General features: G+C 36.6%; 1 protein-coding gene across 1 annotated transcript in view; it reads left to right on the forward strand.

The window, feature by feature from the left end:
• PRKN (parkin RBR E3 ubiquitin protein ligase) overlaps window positions 1-18573 on the forward strand; it is a 678850-nt gene that overhangs the window by 123573 nt on the left and 536704 nt on the right. The window contains 1 exon segment of the mRNA XM_063151779.1: window positions 1399-1562. Within this exon segment, the coding sequence (XP_063007849.1) occupies window positions 1399-1562 (164 nt within the window).

Consider the following 18573-nt stretch of genomic DNA (forward strand, 5'->3'; position numbering starts at 1 on the left):
GTGCAAAACTTAAAATGTTGCATATAGCTTTATTGGAATATGGCCTTATCCCTTAAAGCCAGATCTGAATTGAAGATGTGGCATTGCAAATACTTACAATGTTGGTGGCTGAGAAAAACAATGGTAGCAATCTCAGCCATATTCAAATGTTCTTAAAGGATCTGACACCTTTGGAGCTGTCTGGTAGACTGTACATTGGAAAAATAAAATAAAAAATTAATACTCCTATTTTTAGTTTTACAAAAAGTTATTTCTTTAAACTCTATAAGTACTTTTGAGCTTATGCTTCTGTCAGTCAACAAAAATGCGAAGGAGTAACATCTTCAGCTAGAGCATGGTCGTGGGAATAGGAAATAAATCTTTAAAAAGACTGGTTGTTGCAATCAATACCCAGGTAGTTTAGGTGGCAGGTATAATTGACATAAATGATTTTTTGTTTTATATTGAGTTTTGTTAATTCCTTTGCTTCCTGCCTGTGAAGGTATTGGTCGAAGCAGTCCGCTGGGAGCGTGTCTACTGTACATACAACCTCCGTGACTGATATGGATGTAATGGGGTTTTTTTCTTGTTTCATAGATCTTGCAGTCACTCCCCTGACCAAGGGCTCAACAAGCACATTCAGGCTTCTTATGAAAAACAGCTCTGCCAGCTGAATGGCAGGAAGCTTATGAGCTTGTTTCCCAGGCTTCTCTGGGTGTATAAACCAGTTGCTGCAGCTCTAAAAATGATATGACTGGTGCAGTAGTGATTTTCTGCACTGAAGGTGGATGCTGACAGGAGTTATGTACTGCAGATATTTTAGTGAACTCTGAAAAGACTGTGTGCTGTAATACAACACTCCCAGATAGAGAATTCTGTGGTTCTGATTTCTTCTAGCGTGTGATTTCCTCTCCATCATAATCTTCTGTAGAATTGTATTTGTGGGAAATCAGTCTGTATAACTGCACTTTACCTTGTAACAAAGAATTGGTTTTCCTTGTTTAATTTAATATATTTTGGCTCCAGAGCATACCTCAGTTTCCTGCATTTATTTATGTGTCGGGGAAGTGCACGAGGGGCACAGAAAATGCGTGTGCCCTGTGCCTGTGAAGGTTAGGACTGAACTTAAAATCTGTTTTGCCAGGCAGCAACTACTTGGACAGCTGCCTAGCTGGGTTTCTTTTGATTCTAAATGCTCTATGTTATTTCTAATGCTGCCAAGGGGAAGCACATGTGTTTTATGTATTGGTCACTAACTGTTCTGTGAGGGGGTTAAAAATACCACACTGGAGTATTAATAGTTTTTCTCTGAAAATAGTAAATCCTTCCTGTAATTGTAGAGTAAGCCTCTTGCTGTCATTCTAGTATAAACATGTCATGAGAAATCCTCTCTTAAAAACATCTTTTGCTCTTGTTCAGTGTTTGTCAGGTTCAACTCCAGCCATGGCTTCCCCGTGGAGGTTGGTTCAGATTCCAGCATCCTCCAGCTGAAGGAGGCAGTTGCCCAGCGACAGGGAGTTCCAGCTGACCAGCTGCGGGTGATTTTTGCAGGGAGGGAGCTCAGCAATGACTTGACACTGCAGGTAAGAATCCCTCGGTAGCTTCTCGCCTGGACTGCTGCCAGCTACACTGCCTCTGCCTCTAATGCTGCCAATCTGATGTTCATGCCTGAGATCTAATAAAATAAATAGTGCCTGGGGATTCCTTGAACTTTACTCCACACTGCTTCATTAATTCTGACCTTCTTAATTATGCATTAAAACAGCAAGCAGGAAGGGTAGGGAAAGAGAGAGAATATGAGAGAGAGAGCACAAGAGAGAGCTGTGCCTGGTGAATAAATGTTTACTGACTACAGAAGCAAGCCATGTGCAATTTCTGTATCTGTTCAATTTCTATCTTACTTATTCCATTTGAATCTTAATGAAGAAGGATGTGAATAAATTGCTCTAAATCGGGCTGCACAGTCATCACATTTTATAGGATTTGTAACCCAATTGTGACCCCTGGAGGATAGCTACACGGCTGCTGCTGCACCGTGTGCTGCTGTGCCTGCACAGGTGTGTGATGCTGGAGGGGTGGTTCCAGATCAGGAAGCCCACAAAAGTGTTCTCCAGACCACTGAACTCATAAATGTGTGAAGCTAAAAGAGGAGCAGGGAGCACAGAAGAGCAGCTATAAGTAGGTATCTGAATTTCAGCTCCTGAAGGTTAGCGACCCGTTCTCTTCAAAAATGCTTCTTTCTGTTCATCTATAGTGAGCACTACGAAGCACTGAAAGATAGGTTCAAGTTGCTCTTTGCTACTGCTACCAGTGCAGTTGCAGTTGCTTTATAAATAATTTTGTTTACCCTGCGTGTGCATTTGGCAGTTCATACTACAATAGCCAGGGTTTAGCATAAGATCACATATTTAAGACAATTGGGAAACTTGGGGAAACATAACTGCCCTTTCAGCATAGTGCAAATACTGATTTAATCAAATTTCCATCCTTCTACAGTGGTATCAAAGAGCTGGAGATACAACCTGCAGTAATGCAGATGATTGCATAAAAGATCCCTCACATGCAGAAATATTCAGATTAATTTGTATTCATGTTTCAGACATATTGTTGTATTTAGAATGGCTGCTAAGTCTGAGTACAGAAAGTCACTATGGTATTGATGACCTATCACTGTTTCTCCTTGGGTATGGTATTTGTTGCTTTGCAAAGGGCTTTAGGGAATTCCAGCACACAAAGGAAGATATAGAAATGTGAATTGCTGCCAGTCTCCAGTGCATCAGCTGTGAAGAGTGTTGATGCATACCTGCAGTGTGCTCCACCTACATGTGAAAACATATATATAAAAGTGTAAGAATGAAAAAAGTGATGTGAATTGTAGAAGCTGTCAGTTGCTAGATTGGAGTGTCTGTGTTGCTCTGTGAGAATCTTCTGAACCACTTTGCTTTTCCTGGCAAGCTGCAGGTGTTGGTATTACTGCCATTTTGTGACAGCATGAAACACAGATTTTCAGCCCAGTTTGACACTTGCAACCAAGTTTGTTGTTGGCTACAGCATGTAGTCTGTTGCCAGGGTAAATTAAAAATGGTGTTCCGGATATATAGACTTCCTCATCATGTAATTTTTTTGCTTTGTCATAATTATCATGTCCAGTCAAGACTTCCTATTATTTAGTAAACTGGATTTAGATTCATTGCTTAGACTCTTGGTTTCTAAATCAGATAGGAAATTCAAAAGCTGTTTCAGATGGTAAAATTTATACTTCTGTGTCTAGGTGTCTTAAATATTGCACTGAATGATATCATCAGCATGTATCAACTTCACTTTTATTCTAGATATTTGAATGCATTCTACTTTGCTGATGTGTTTCTTTTTTTTTTTTTTCTTTTAATTGTGTTTATTTATTTATCTTGGAAACTTGTCAACACAAGAAGAAGAATTGAATATTTGAGGTGTTTGGGTTTCTGTGGTAAGCTGTGTGGGTTTTTTGCAGAAGCTAATAAAAACTTGCATGCTAGTGAAATACTAACTGCTGGCATTTATGTTGCATCTCTAGTTTCAGAATTAACATAAAATATGAGCAAAATAACTAACTCTAGTTTTCTAGATCTGTGGATTTGGATGCAAAATAAGAAAAATTCTGCTCAGCTGATGCTTTACATTATTTCCATTTACAATAGCTTAGAATTTTTGGTAAAATAATTTTGTCCTGTTTTTTGTAAATTACTTTTGAACTTATTTGCCCAAGGTATTGTGGAAGAATCTAGAGGTCAGGAAAAAGAACTGGTGGTATTGCAGAAAATGAGATTATAGAGGACATGCGAAAAGCTGCAGTAATTGCAGGAGTATGGGGTAGGGATATAGGAAATACTCCAGGACAGCAAACTTTACTGGTTTCACAGCTCACAGAACAACTAGATTTGGCTTGACAGCTACCTTAGAATCTCAGGCAGCTGATACAAAACATAACCGAGAATGTGAAAGTTGTGTTTGTTTTCCTGTTTGGAGAGAAGAAAAATCATTCCTCGTAGCTGAGACTTGTAAAAAATAAATGAAGCTGAAATACACAAATGTTAAAGAGAAATTATTATTAGAAATAAGGTGCCAAGTCGAGATCTTAAATAAGTAATTTAATATCAACAACAGCAGTAAAAAATTGTAGGAGGGATAAAAGTGAAATATATGTGGAGGCATTTAATTTGGTACCACAGATATGTGTTTTTTCCTTGAAAAAAGAAAAGAAGATGAGACTCTGATTCCACTGTACACAGGGGAGATCAGTACCTGAGCTAGTGACGAAGGGACAAGTAGTGAAATTAGAGCCATGGTAAGCAAAGATTGGTAATGACTGGATGAAGAATGAGATCTGTAAATTTGAATCTCATAAGAAGGAATTAGAGCAGTAAGCTGATTCCTAAAAGCCTAGCAAACAGTGTCACTTAAGTGTGCTAAACATTCCAAAGAATGATGAAGAGCTCCCTGCTGATGACAGTTCACTTTGGAATGAGAAGTAATTAATTAATATAGACCCAAAAATATTCTTTCAGAAGATTATCATGGGTATGGGAGAATAGTGGAAAGATCTTCCTGTAGCAATCCTAGGATGGAAAGAAGAACAGAACCATGACAGGGTCACCAATGGAATAAACATGAGGTAGCTGCATATCAGGGACCTTGAAGTGTCCTAACAGGAGGTGACTGCTTATAGTGTTGTCATTGCCCCAGAGAATGGCAAAATTAGTTAACAAAGCTTCTGGTAATAAAGTCTGTAGTATGTATTGATAAACAATTCTGCTCAGTATAAGCAATTTAAAAGTTACTACTGATAATAGCAGTAGTATTGTACTAGTACAGACTTCCCCTTTCTTAGAGAGCTCAGAGTGCCCTTGTGTGATGGAGTTCTTTGCTAACAGCTTGCAGGAGAGATTCCCTTCCTTGCAGACCTGATAGTGTAAATGAATAAAGCAGACAAATGATGTGATGGGAATCAGTAGCTTAGCTTGTCCTCAATCAGGAGGAAAACAGGGATAGAATTAAGTCTTGTTTCCCAATTCTGTTGGGAAATTCCCATTTTTTTTTGACAGTGTTTCCTCTATAAAGTAAAGCTAGAAAATACTGTTTTTTGGAACAGAAAAAGACTAAGCCTGTGTTAAGTACAGGACTTGTTAGTTTTGTGCTAACAACTGTGCTCCCCTGAGACAGCTTCTGAGTCAGTGTTAGCTTGACTGCAGCATAGGCTTGAGACTTGGAGCATAATTTGGGTTTGACTGCATCCATCCATATAGGTGCTTGCCTAAAATAATTTATACAATAATTCAAAAAACAACAAAGCACGACTAGAAGTTGTTGTTAAATTCTGTGAGCTCATAAACATAACTGAAAATGAGTAAAAAGGAATGGCACAACTGCAGTAGCAACATAAATGCACAACATCTTTGCAGAGGAGGGAAAAGAGAAGTGATGGGGAAAAATGGTGCTGTCTTTTAGCAGGAACAGGTACTCGAACAATGGAATATTGCATTTCATTGAAGAGGACCTTGTGTACAAAAATCTATGGCAACCTTCTTGCTCTCTAAGCACAGCCCAGTACAACAGAGCTTCCAGCAGTTTTTATATTGCCTTCTTACATTTTAATGAGGGTTCAAAGAAGAAACCATGTGACACAGTGCAAAATGTGTCTCTAACCAGGAAAAAAACCCCAAGTGTAATTACAAAGTACTGAATGCTAAGATTAGGTCGTGTCTTTTGACATAGTTACTGTCTTGTGCTACAGTTTCATATATAGGATACCAAATCCCTCACAGAAACAACTGCGATACTCAGCAGTTTTGTGGGTTACAGAATACTGTTGAGCCAACATTTGCATACCTAAATGCTGTTTGTAGTGAATTGCCCATAGACTGACTAAATCAATCATCATATGTGAAATTCAAAGAGGAAAAATCATTTTGTTTGTGCATGTTTAAATCAGTAATTTTGGTCAATATTTGATTGAGCTGTGTGTTTTCTTTTTTCTTGTAAAGTTGGAAGAAGTGTGTGTTGTAATTCTTCAAAACAGGAAAAGCAAACTGAGTTATAGTAAGGTTTATTATGGTAACAAGGAAATCTAGAGATGCTATGTCTGTGTTGCAAGGTAATGTGGATTTGGCAAAAAGAGAGAGTGGCAGTACTGTTCATTCAAGGTTCTTTTGATGGCTGCAGAATCTCTGTGACAGCAGAGATGTGTTGAATAAATGTTTCCAAGACTTGTGTTGGGCCTGATGGTATTACACACTCACAATGCATGTGGAGAGCACCACAGAGCCATATTAACTGTAATGTTAAATCGGCTAGCTCAGGTCTCCAGGTTTTCCATATTGTTACTTTCCAAAGTATTTTCTGTATTTCAACATTCCTAAGAATGTTGAAGAGCTCCCTGCTGATTACAGTTCACTTTTAAATGAGAAACAGTAATATAGACCCAAAAATAGGACTTCTTTCAGAAGGTTGTTGTGGGTATGGAATAGTAGAAAGATCTTGCTGTAAAATTAAAAAAAGGATATATTGCTCATTAATTGTTCTGCCAGATCAAGACCAAATTGCATTTATAGATGAGACCTTCAATCCCAGAAATGTATTTCCATTCTACTTTTAAATGCACTTCTATTCTTTTTATGCCAAGTTTTTCCGGAATTTAGAAGACTATGAAAAATATTTAACTATATCTAAATGAGGGGTAAATTCTCTTAAAGTGGTTTGAAAATTTCAAAAAGTGAATGAGGCGTTTGTGTTGGGGGCTACAAATTCTAATATGGCCTTGAAGTTTTCTGGGTCCTTCTGGATTCTTCTGAAATTTCTTAATGTGCTTTTGTTGGCCTGCTGATGATTCATCAATGGGACAGTGTTTTCTTTGCAAATTTTCTTCAGTGTGCACTCAGTACAAATGTGGTCTTAATTTCTAAATGTATCTAGGTTTTGGTACCTAGATGAATTCAGTGTTGTCTGCTGAGTCTGGTTCAAGGGTGCCTGGAATAGAGGGGATGGTGCCTGTGTTCTTATAGGAGTCTTACAGACTCATAATATTTCTGTATGACCTACGCTGCTCTTTTAGAATCATTTCTGAATTTCTAAGTATGAGTTTATTTTGTTTTCTCCTTTGCTGACAGTTTAAGTTGTGACTCTATTGAACTAATTTTTATTCCATGGATGTTTCTTATTACTTTATGTGCAAACATGCTCAGACAACAGATTAATTTTACTTAAAATTCATTTCTCTTAGGCTGTTGAAATTCACTGTATTAAGTGAATTTTGTAAAATATATTTTGAAAGAGCAGTTGCTTTGTGTGGGTCTGATAGAGAAACTGAAATACTGCTTGCAAGAAATACATTATGCTGATAAGGAACTCCTCTGGCAAAACACTCTAGTTCTTTTCAGGACATATATAACATTTCTGAATGAAATTATCTTGAAAATTGCCCCAACCTTTTGTTTTCTACCTACATACTTGCATTAGGCAGACATTTGTTGAGTCTTTCCCCTTGTCATGAGTATAACTCAATTCATATGTTTACAATGCTGTCCATTTTATCATTTGGATCCATATTTATGTTGCAGGAGAGAAAATGTGTAAGCAAAAACTTTAAAAAGCAATAGTTGTTAAAGTGGTGGCAGTGAGTAATAACTTTTATGAGTCTCTAAATCATGACAGTAAAAGAAAGGTCAGCCCACATCTTTCATTCATCACCTTTCTAAATTGCTTTGGTGAAAAAATGTTTAGCATTCAGAGCATCATTACCAAAAACTGTAGTTCAATAAGCAGAAGGTGAAGGATGGTAGGGATATTTTCTGCCTTCTTCCTTCCTTTCTCTCAAAGGGAAGACATGGTATTAATTGTTCTACTAGACTACGTTTATCAGGAGATATTGATAGAGAGTATGTACTTTATAATTCAGAACTGAAATAGAACAATAATTTGCAAATATTTGTGTTGTCTCAAAAAAGAAGCAAAAATTAGGATTTGATTAACGCTTTACATAGTGAAATTACTGGATAATCAAATGGGAAATTGTGGCAGAGTATCTGTGAATTCTTTTTTAACATTGAAAATGTTGTCTCAGGAAAATAAAATTGTGAAGGAAGAATGGAAGGTACTGGAAATTTTGTTTAAATAGCAGGTAGCATGCCAAATATACCTCCTCAATGGAAAGGTGAGTTGTAGTTCCTTGCATTATTTCTTTGCTTTTGTTTTCATTTTACTTATCTAAATCTTTACAGCTTTAATTCTCTGAAATGTCATCTGCAATACATTTGTATTTGTAATTATCAAGGTCACTCAGCTATTTAATAAACCATTCTGGGTTTCCCTATTTTCCTGTTATTTTTCAAGCTTTTTCACTAATCGTAGTTGAAAATATTGGAGGGAAACTTGAATGATTCATATGTGGTTATAGTTTTTATCACAGATGAACCTCAGCACTCTGGGGGATGCAGAATTATTCCTGTGAGGCATGGCTTTTATGGGTGATGGGATAAAAAATAAAAAAAACCAGAGTTGCATTATGACAGCAAAGGCCCAATGAAAGTAAATAAAATTGATCATCCAAAGGAAAATAACACCAGTACAGGCTCAAAGAGAAAGAAGACAATTTTAGGAGTTATTGAAGCAAAAGTACGTATGTAATTCCTTATGTATCCTTGAAGCAACACTCAATGCATTTACAATTCCTAGAAGCTTTCTTTCTTATGCACTCTAAAAGCCTGTTGAAGAAATGAAAGTAAAGCGTTTAAAAAAAAAATCTGTAATAATGAATACAGTAGAGCAATGCAATTTTGCCTCCTCATTTAGACTAAATGGAGAAGCAAAAGTACCTGTTCCTCAAATGAATAATTTTCCTCATATACAGACCTCAGGTTATTATTTCATTTTTTTCAAGTAAAACATTGGGTCCTTTGTTTTAGTCAAAATTATACCACTGATCTTCCATGAGCCAGTATTCTTCCTCTCATTTTCTCTCCCTCTCATTTATTCTCTCACCCTTTCTCTCTCTCCCTTTTCTCTTACAAAATCCTTACTATCCTGGGGAAGCTTCTCAGCTAGTGTAAATGATATACCTTCCATCCACAGAGGTTATGGGTGTGATTCTCATTCCTGTGGAGTCCAGTTTTCAGTGCTGTTCCTGATAGAATTGATCAGTGTTTTCTTTACTTGTATTGCTTTTCTTATTATTATTTTCCCACAATTCAAGCCACTTTTCTTGCTTCCATTTCTGCTTTTCCCAATCAGTTCCAGGACTTTGAAACCCTGTTCCCACCCAACATTTGTTGCCCATTATACCAGCTTAGGGAAATTTTTCCTGTCTTACTCAGCCTAAGAAATAATGGGGAGGGAATGACAAACCAAAGTTGCCTTCTGGATCTACTCTGTCTGCCAGTGAGTGGAAATTTCCTTTTACCCGTGGTTTCTGTCTTTTATTGGGTGATATGCTTCTGTATCTGGTGATCTCCTTGCTTCCTGATCTCCTTGTATGATGCCAAGATATCTGTGTGCTAATGTATAAAAGGTCATCACCTTATTTTAGGTAATTTTGAAAAAGTGTGTAAATGTTAGAAGATTTTGAGTGATGAGGTTGCACTTCTCATGAAGAGATGTAAAAAAAAAAAAAAAAGCCCAATCTTCTAGTTTTATGATAGAATTAATACCAAAAAAAAAAAGATACCAATAATGAAACATCTTTAAACTGCAAAAACATTTCTAATACAGTTTTTCCCTATTAACTATTTGACATAAAACAGTAGGATGGAAGCAAATAAAAGTTTTATTGTCATATATTTGGTATGCGTGATATACCAGAGCTCTGACTTCATGATTTGTTTCTTATGCAGCTCATCCCAAATTATCCTATAAAGTATTTTTACTGTGCTACCTTGCCATCTTTAACATAGTAATCTATTCATTTGTGTCTTTGACGATATGCAGCAAAATGTGTGTACAAAACAAATAAATGTATGCAAGTATGTTTAAAGAAAGAAACTAGTAGCTGCTCACCTCTTTAACCAATATCATATAACCTTTATTCCTGCCTTATTTTCATTACCCTAGGTGGTAATTTTGGGTCTTTGTTTACTATTTATCTTGCAGCAGTGTGTTTAGTACTACAGTTTAAGCACATCTAATTTAAAGTGTCAGAGCTTTAGGAAAGGAAGAAACAATCCAATTTTAAAGCATCTTAATGTTTCTACTACCGGAATCTTATAGCAAAAATGTCTCGGAGACCATAAATGGCAATAAATAAGTTAAAGTGACCAATTGAATATATATCATTCAAAACAGTATTCTTTATGAAAGTGTCTCCTCTTCTTCCCCTGCTAAATAGTGAAAACTGCAGTGCCTTTCTTCTGAATGTACTATGTTTAGCTTTATAATAGTAGTTTAATTTTTGTCTCTGTTTCACTAAGTAGTAGTGGAAACTTCTGTTAGTTTTCTAAAAATAATTTTATCAATTTTTTGTGCTATGAAAAATAAAGGAAGTGAGCAAGTGGTGCAACAACACAGCACAGTAGTGGTAACAAAGGGAAGAAATGATACATGAAAAAATATATACCATGGTGAGTATCAGAAGTCTAGAAGAATAGTGGGAATTTCAGATAAAAATGTTTCAGGTAGACCTAAACAGTTTGACAAAGAAGGTTATGTTTGTTTATATGGTATTTACTAAATGTGGTTGTGATTAGATGAGCAGCCAAAGAAAAAAATATTATTTGGCAGGGCTCATGAAGTACCTGAGTATTTTGTTCTACCAGGCAGGAAAGCAAGAGATAAGATTAAGGGTGAGATATACTACAGATGACTGCAAAAGCATGGAAACTCAAGTAATTGAATTGCAAAAATATATGAATTGACAGCAACCACTGGCAAGCCCATTATCTAAAGCAAAGCAAACAAAACCAAACAGTAAATTTTCAATGTGTTAATATCATTTGCAGTGTAAGGCCATTTGTGGAGGATACAAAGAAGTGCATTTAAGGTATAACACGTAAAATAGTAGAGATGAAAATGTTATCACTTCTAAAAGAGGTGTGATTACATTACATGGTAGACCCACTTAGTGGGTCATCAGAATCATGTGATTCTTTAAGCCTATCATCAGATAAGATTAAACACTTTTGCTTTGCAAAATCATAACTTTTTAAAAAATTAAAAAGACTAGAAATTTATTCAGTACATTTTTAAAGAGATTAAAATAAAAATCCACATTGAAGAGCAGTAATCCATGCAGGTCTATTGTCTGGGAAACCAATTTAGGAAATACTCCAGCTCATTTATCTGACTTGAGCTATGCAGTGAATGCATTGCCTACAACAATAAGGTGAAAAAAAAATATTTAACTTGCTTAGCATACTTAATATTTATTACCATTTTTATTGAAGGCAGATACTAGGAATTTTTATCCTATAATCCATCAAGGCAACTGAGGAATTACGTAGGGCTGAAGTGCCTGCAATTCTAAGCATGTTATAGGAAACAAGCTCTGGGGAGGATGAACCAATAGCCATTGATTTTTTTTTTTAATATTTTCAACCACAAATGTTGGCCATATAAGCACTGTTCAGCCAAGTAAGCATTTAGCCTAATTATGAATTAGAGCTATGAATTCTGATTTCAGAAGAGCAGAGAAATTGGCTGCAGCAGCACATAGCAGTGTTAGTACCTACACTGTATGCTTGCAATGATTTGTGCACTTGCTTTTCAGAGGTCCATTCTGTAAATGCCATCCTTTATCACTGCAGAGGTAATAAAAACAGCATCCCCAGAAGTGCTCATTTCCGATGGAATTCAATGCTGATCTCATCTATTTAAGTGAATGCAAATGAAAGCTCTCTCTCCTGTTTCTCTGAAAGATTGATGCATTTCTGACTCATGAGCAATGCTCAGTGTCAGTCTCCAGAAACAAATGGAGGAAGATTGACACAGAATGGGTTCATGCCTCAAGTAGCCAAAGGATTTTAATCTCCTTGTATCTCTGGGTGTATATGTGTCAGTCATAAAGCAATCTTTGAATTACTTATCTCCTGACATAATTCAAATCTCTCAAAAATGTTATTTTCCTATTAAAAAGAAGGATTGGCTTTGCAAGGCCCCAGTGGGCTATAGTAAATATTGAAAAAATTTCTATCAATAAATAAATGAAATATTAAACCAGAGAGTTTGTTTTGTTCACATTTATGGAAACTTCCATATGTTCTGTTGTTTCACTGCATTAGAAACGTGCTACTTCCATTGCAATGTAATTTAGTGTGATGTGTATTTATACTTTAAACTAAAAATTGAATTTTTCTAGCAGCAAAGAACTGTAACAGCCCTGGAGGATTTACACCAGCTCACTAGTTAGGCCACAACCTGCTGTTTAAAAATTGTGCTGTACTGGAGGCAATTAGTCAACACCAGGGTTTTTAGTGCTGCTTACATAAGAGAAGTTGCATTAGAGTCCAAAAAAAAGAGTATTTGAGAAGGAAATCACCATCCTAAAGTGAAAGAAGGACAAGGTTTGCTTTGGAGGCTTGTTTTGTGATTGCCCACTTTGAAATCTTTTTGTGGTAGGTTTGTTTGGTCCCTTTTGAAATTGTCAGGATGCCAATGCCTTTTAAAAGATACATATTAGGGACATGAGAGGTCCTGTTGCTGAAGAATTGTAGGTCATCTCTTGCCTTCATTACATTACAGGAAGGAGCTGAAATATGCTTTTCAATTCCCTTAGAACTCAGTAATCCTCATAGTTCTGTAACTTTTTGTTGATTTTGCTTCCATTTTATTGAGGAGAATTTTTTACAGACAAGATGATTTATTTGCATATGTTAGCTGGAAGCTTTCTGCGAGAGTCAGAAAAAACTTGTGACATTCACTCGTTTCTAATAGAAATGTTTTCATCCTAATTATTTTTTGACCATTTTTCATTGTACTAGTAATTTATATTCATGTGATTTGATCATAAATTAATTTGCAGCCACTCCTTCTGGAATGTGGACTGCTGATTTTGAGCTGAAAGAGGTGCTACAACCTGCTGCTATGAGTCCAAGTGTGTTACAGTGCCACCTGCCAATATTGCTGCTTTCAAATTTAACTCTACTCTTATGCAGACAATGTGAGAGGTCCTTTTCAGTTCTTCTTGTGTAGTCAAGGTACACTGACTCTGTAAGAAGTACTCTTTCTGCACACCCTGCTTTATTAACTTCTTATTTTAACTTCTTGTTTGTTTTTTTCTTGTTGTTGTTGTTTTCATTTGTATTTGCTCTAGTCAAGATTTTCTCCAATGCAGAGTTCACGTTGATGATCTGATGTCACACAGACCAGCTTTCTGCAGACTTCCTATCCCAGGGCTGAAAATGTATGAGTCAAACTTGCAATCCTTTTCATCAAACTTCCATTTAAACTTCTGGGCTTTGATGTTTTTGTTACTTCTGTGCTTTACATCTTCTTCAATTTGTGCACTTTTATGTAAGAAAGGTCAAAAGCTACATGTAAAGGAATGTTCACATTTGAACAGAGTGCAGAAGAGCTGTGCTGCTATGTTCTTCCCTCCTGCCTAGAGCAGTCTTCCTTTCAGTTCACTGGGAAGATGTGCATTTTGTTATGCAATATGTGGCTGGTTAATGCATAAAGCTTGCTCACAGTTAGTTTTCTGTTGCTGTTGGTTTGGAAACAACAGAACTGGAAAGCAAAGGCATATGTTAATGATGAACGCGTACATTAGGATGCCCATAAGGTTACTCTTCATTGCCAGTGGAGTTGGACTAGGTCCCCAAAGGTTCTTTCCAACCTTAACAATTCTGTGATTGCTTGATATTGGTTTAAAATATTCTGGTTCTAAAGACTTTTTATATATTACAGGTTCTGATAATAGAAAGCCTAGTTGTTTCAATTTCTTTTCATGCTTCAGAAACTAATGGTGTTCAAATTCCAGATGAACAGAAACAACCTGAAGCCATTAGGTAAGGAGTTGCATTGCTTTAGATTGGAAGCAATCATTTCCCCATCCTTTCATTTTATGCTGGTTTTCAATTGCTAACAGTTTTCAAGACAAGACATGGAATCAAGCTGTAGAATATAATATCCTGGCTTTTTCTAGGGTTTGCCACATAACTGAGCACCAAATGAACACAATCTCTGTGTTTTCCAGGCAAAAGTAATGTGGAATTAATCTGGGAACAGCTATATTTGCTCAACTATTTCTTTAAAATATGATTTTAACATAAAAGAGCAATTGTTCAAAATAAGTGTATTCAGACAGGGAATTATTTAGGAATATCTGGAATTCAAAGTGCTTAACACCTGAGACATGAGGCAGTTCATGCTCCTGTCGTACCAAAACAGCAGCAGAAAGTCATCATGTCACAGTGGCACTTCCTTTCCATGCAGTGGAAAGCCTTGGAACCTCTAAGAGATACATCTTCTGGAGATAATTTTTGCTAGATGTGCAGGAGGAAGAAACCTCAAAGCATACCCCAATTTACCTCTTCTTTTTTTTCGATAGGCTGGTTGTCTTGCAATGTGAGGTAATAGCTGACAGTAGTATATTTTCCCTCTTAACTACAACCATAAAATTCAAAATAAATTTTAATTTAATGAATTTTAAATAACTTTAAATAGAATTGAGCTGACAAAAATGTGTGCTAATTTAGCTTGAAACGTCCTTTTTTTTTGTCCCAAATAAGACTCAATTAATTGACAGTTTCTGGATGTAAAAAGTGTCTTTTTAGCCAATTTCAGGGTATTACAGGCTAATACTATTTTAGCATATTTTGCTACAAATTTCTAATGCACAAGAACTGAGATTTGGTAAATGCTGAGAAAAGACTAGTTCAGAAAATAGTGAAATTTATGAACTATAAATGAGATTGGTATGCCTCTGTAATAAACAAATATATAATTTGTTGCTGCATGTTTGTTGCCAATTCTTTCCTAAACTAATAAACATCAGCTGAATTTCTGGCCTCAGTAACTTGTTCCATAATCCAACCACCCTTCATGCAAAGACACTCTTCAGTACTCATGCTACTTTGTCTTCATTTTCAGCACGTGATGTGTTACTGCTCACTTAGTTACTAGTTCATTGAACTTATTGATTTCAAACAAATATTGTCTCACCTCCATCTTGGCAGATACATAATTTGCACAATTTCTGTTACTTCTGCCTGCGTTGGAAATGTTGGGTGACTTTTTTCTCAATTTGTAGACAAGAGGAAATATAAAGAACACGCAGACCTTAGGAAGCCTTTGAAGGGCCTATTAAATCATCAGGATAACTGCAAGAGCTATAGTAATATTGTGTTCTGTTGCAAAATACATACAAGAGGTTTTATCTGGATGTTATCTTTTCAGATAAAGGTGTGTCATTCCTTGTGAAAACTTTGCTATTTCTCTTCAGGTTAGATAACAGGGACCTTCATGTCAAAATATTGAAGTGTCTTTTTGAAAACAGCTGAAAAGTCCTGCTTATCCTTTATGAAAATATTCAGGGTTTTTTTTTATAAATATCTCACAGTCACTGAACACATCTGGCATTTTCTCCATTGGGTATTTGTCTGCAGAAAGAAAAAATGTCATATTTTTTAAGTTCTGCTACTATACTTGGGCTGTTAACCATTTCAGAAAAAGAAACATGTACTTAGATATTAATTTATATTTGGATATGAATGAAAGTCAATGGAATTTAATAGGTTTCACACCTACTGCTGCCACATGCTACATGGATCGTCCTCTTCCATTACAAAGAAGTGTTGTTCTGTTTGCTTGTCTCACTTTTGAGGTGGTTGAAGCATAACTATAACATCTTAATTTAAAATAATAATGTGGGAACTTGACTTGCTATTAGTATATTTGGTAGATTTTTTTTTTCTGAGTAGAGAGACTCAGGCAGTATTGTCAAAATATGAATCTTAGAGCAAGCTACCAAAGCTCAGGATCTGAGGGAAGGACCAAACTAAGACTTGAATTTAAAGTGATGTGGAGGATGGAAGAAAATTGGAATCCATGCTCCTTTCTGTGATCCTATTCAGTCCCTTTGTTAAATCCAGGGGGAAAAGGGTGGAAAAAAATTAAAAAATCCAATGCTGCACCATTTTTTGAGGGTCATGGTAGCTATCTGCTTGCTTCATCCATGTCTGGGGCATATAGTGATCACTCTTAAAATTTGCCCTCTGCTAATTAAAAATAAATAAAGAAATATTTTATGTTGAAATTCATTAATGGAAAGCATTTTCTTTGTCCAATATTAAAGTCTAATTTCCTAAGTAACTTCTCCTCAGAGCTTGTTCTCTTTTCAATCAATGGAAGAAAGACAGCAATCAAAAAAACTTTCTCAGGCATCAATCCCCAGGCCCCACAGATAAAACACGAGCTAAAATTTTAGTAAACTAACATGTCCTCTTGTTCTTTTAAGTAGGCTAAGTAAGTAAAAGAGTTAAATATATATTAAAATGATTTATTTTAAAATACTGGCAGCTCTTTGACCCACTTCTAGTGTGTTTGCTCTTCAGCCTTCCCACACTGAGCTCTGGTCTCTGGAGCTCATGTTGCCTCTTTTCTGTGGACCTCATTCTCCAGGCTTGCTTTGGCAGATGGTTTCATTCTCTGCTGTCTCTTTTCCAACCTCAACCTGGTCAATCAACACTTGCTGTTTATCTCCTCTCCTGTTCTGGTCCCTGCAGTTTGTAGATGTCTGACAAATATTTTATCAGTTTTACCATGTCACAATGAATGTGTTTATACTCTGTAATTATGAAATTGCTTACTTTTTTTTGATTCAGAGTAAACTATCCCTCATTAAGCAATCATTATAAAGTACACATATTTTTTTAAGTGCTAAATGTCTTTCTGCATCAGTCTTGGCTATTGTTTGTATGGCATTATGTGGTTATTTAGTCTGTGATTTCTAATAGCAGGCTTTAACTCTGATTAGTATCAATTATTTCTTCATTATTAGCAAATGTCAGGAAATAGAAACATTCCTTAGTGTTTCCAAATAAAACACATTCTAATGCATGCAAAACCACTATTATCCAAAGCATTTACAATTTCCAAATATATTTTAAGCAAAATATCTTTTGATATCTGGTTATTTTCATTATGGGTTTCCATATCATGCAAGATTCTGGTGTTACACATGGAAGACATGCATTATCACTCGGGCTGGCGCACACTTGGTGTCTTGCTGATTCCAAGGACTAGCACTCCTTGTTTACAGTGTGACTCCAATTTGCAGTGGATGTCACTCGGCATCTTCACATGGTGAGAGCATAGAAGCAGCATCCTGCTTTTCCCAGAGCAGTTAGGGCTCTCTCAATGAACAAACAGCTTCAGACTGTCTACGGCTACCAGCTGAGTATCCATGTTAGGTGAGAGGGTAAAGGCAACTGTATCCTGTACCTGAGGTACCACAGTTAGGAGGTCCAGGAATGCTGCCAATAGATAGACTTCAGCTTCAGAAAAAGCAGATGAAGAAACAGCTTCTGGAAAATTGCCAGCCTGCTTTGCAGACTATTCCTATTTGAATTATTCCATGTTTTGGATGTGTGCTGAACACAGGGTTATAGAGATGTTTTTGTTGTTGCTGAGCAGGGCTTACACAGAGCCAAAGCCTCCTCTGCTTTTCTGCCACACTGGTGATGAAGTTGGGGGTGCGTGGGAGGTTGGGAGAAGACACAGCCAGGATGGGTGACCCAAACCCGCCAAAGGGATATTCCTCGCCACAGGGCATCATGCTCAGCAAAACAAGGGGGGAGAAGAAGGAGAGGGTGAAGGACATTTGGAGCGATTGCTATTTCCAAGCAGCCATTCCAGTGAAGCAGGCTCTCATGAGAAAATTCTTGGAAAGATGCAGGGATCAGGATAGCTGATCGATTCTGTGTAAGCCCTGCTCAGCAATAACAAAAACATCTCTGTATTATTAACCCTGTGTTTTGCACAAATCCAAAACAACTCAAATTGGAATAGTCTGGAAAATAGGCTGGCAACTTTCCAGCTGTATCTACATACCATGTATACATGATGAATTTATTATTTTTTAAGACTAAGCTCCATTAAGGATTTGGTTGGAGGCTCCTCTTCTGTGCATTTCTTCCCTCCCCTGGTAGTAAAGGACACAGTTCTGCTGTAGTACATTATTCTAGTCCTTACATCCTTAATGTACCTGCTGTTTGAATCTATTGTCATGGTCTCTAGCAGGATAGGAGGAGAAAGCCTTTGCTCCTAGGTGATATTTCAAATACTTCCAGCCCTGCTGCCTTTCCTCTTTTGTTTTTCAGCACAGGGTCTCTATAACAGTCTCCTTTAAAGCCTCAGAGTGTTACTTAAATTTCATTTAAGTTTGGAAATTAACTGCTGGTTTATTTGTTTTCCTAAGATGTTATTTAAGGTACAAGAAAAGCTCTCTTTTCATTCATTGACAGAAGAATCCCTTCTGGAAGACTTCTGTTCTCATCTCTAATTCAAGAATACTTTACCCATGGGTGATAGTTTCCTGTCTAAGCGTTCAAAAAATAGATGTAAAGCTACAAAAATTGTTCCGTTTGTGGCTACCATACCTCTTTGTGTGGCCTTCTAGCAGAAGGGGGATTATTT

Source organism: Melospiza melodia, chromosome 3 (genome assembly GCF_035770615.1).
Source record: "Melospiza melodia melodia isolate bMelMel2 chromosome 3, bMelMel2.pri, whole genome shotgun sequence".
NCBI classification, from domain to species: domain Eukaryota; kingdom Metazoa; phylum Chordata; class Aves; order Passeriformes; family Passerellidae; genus Melospiza; species Melospiza melodia.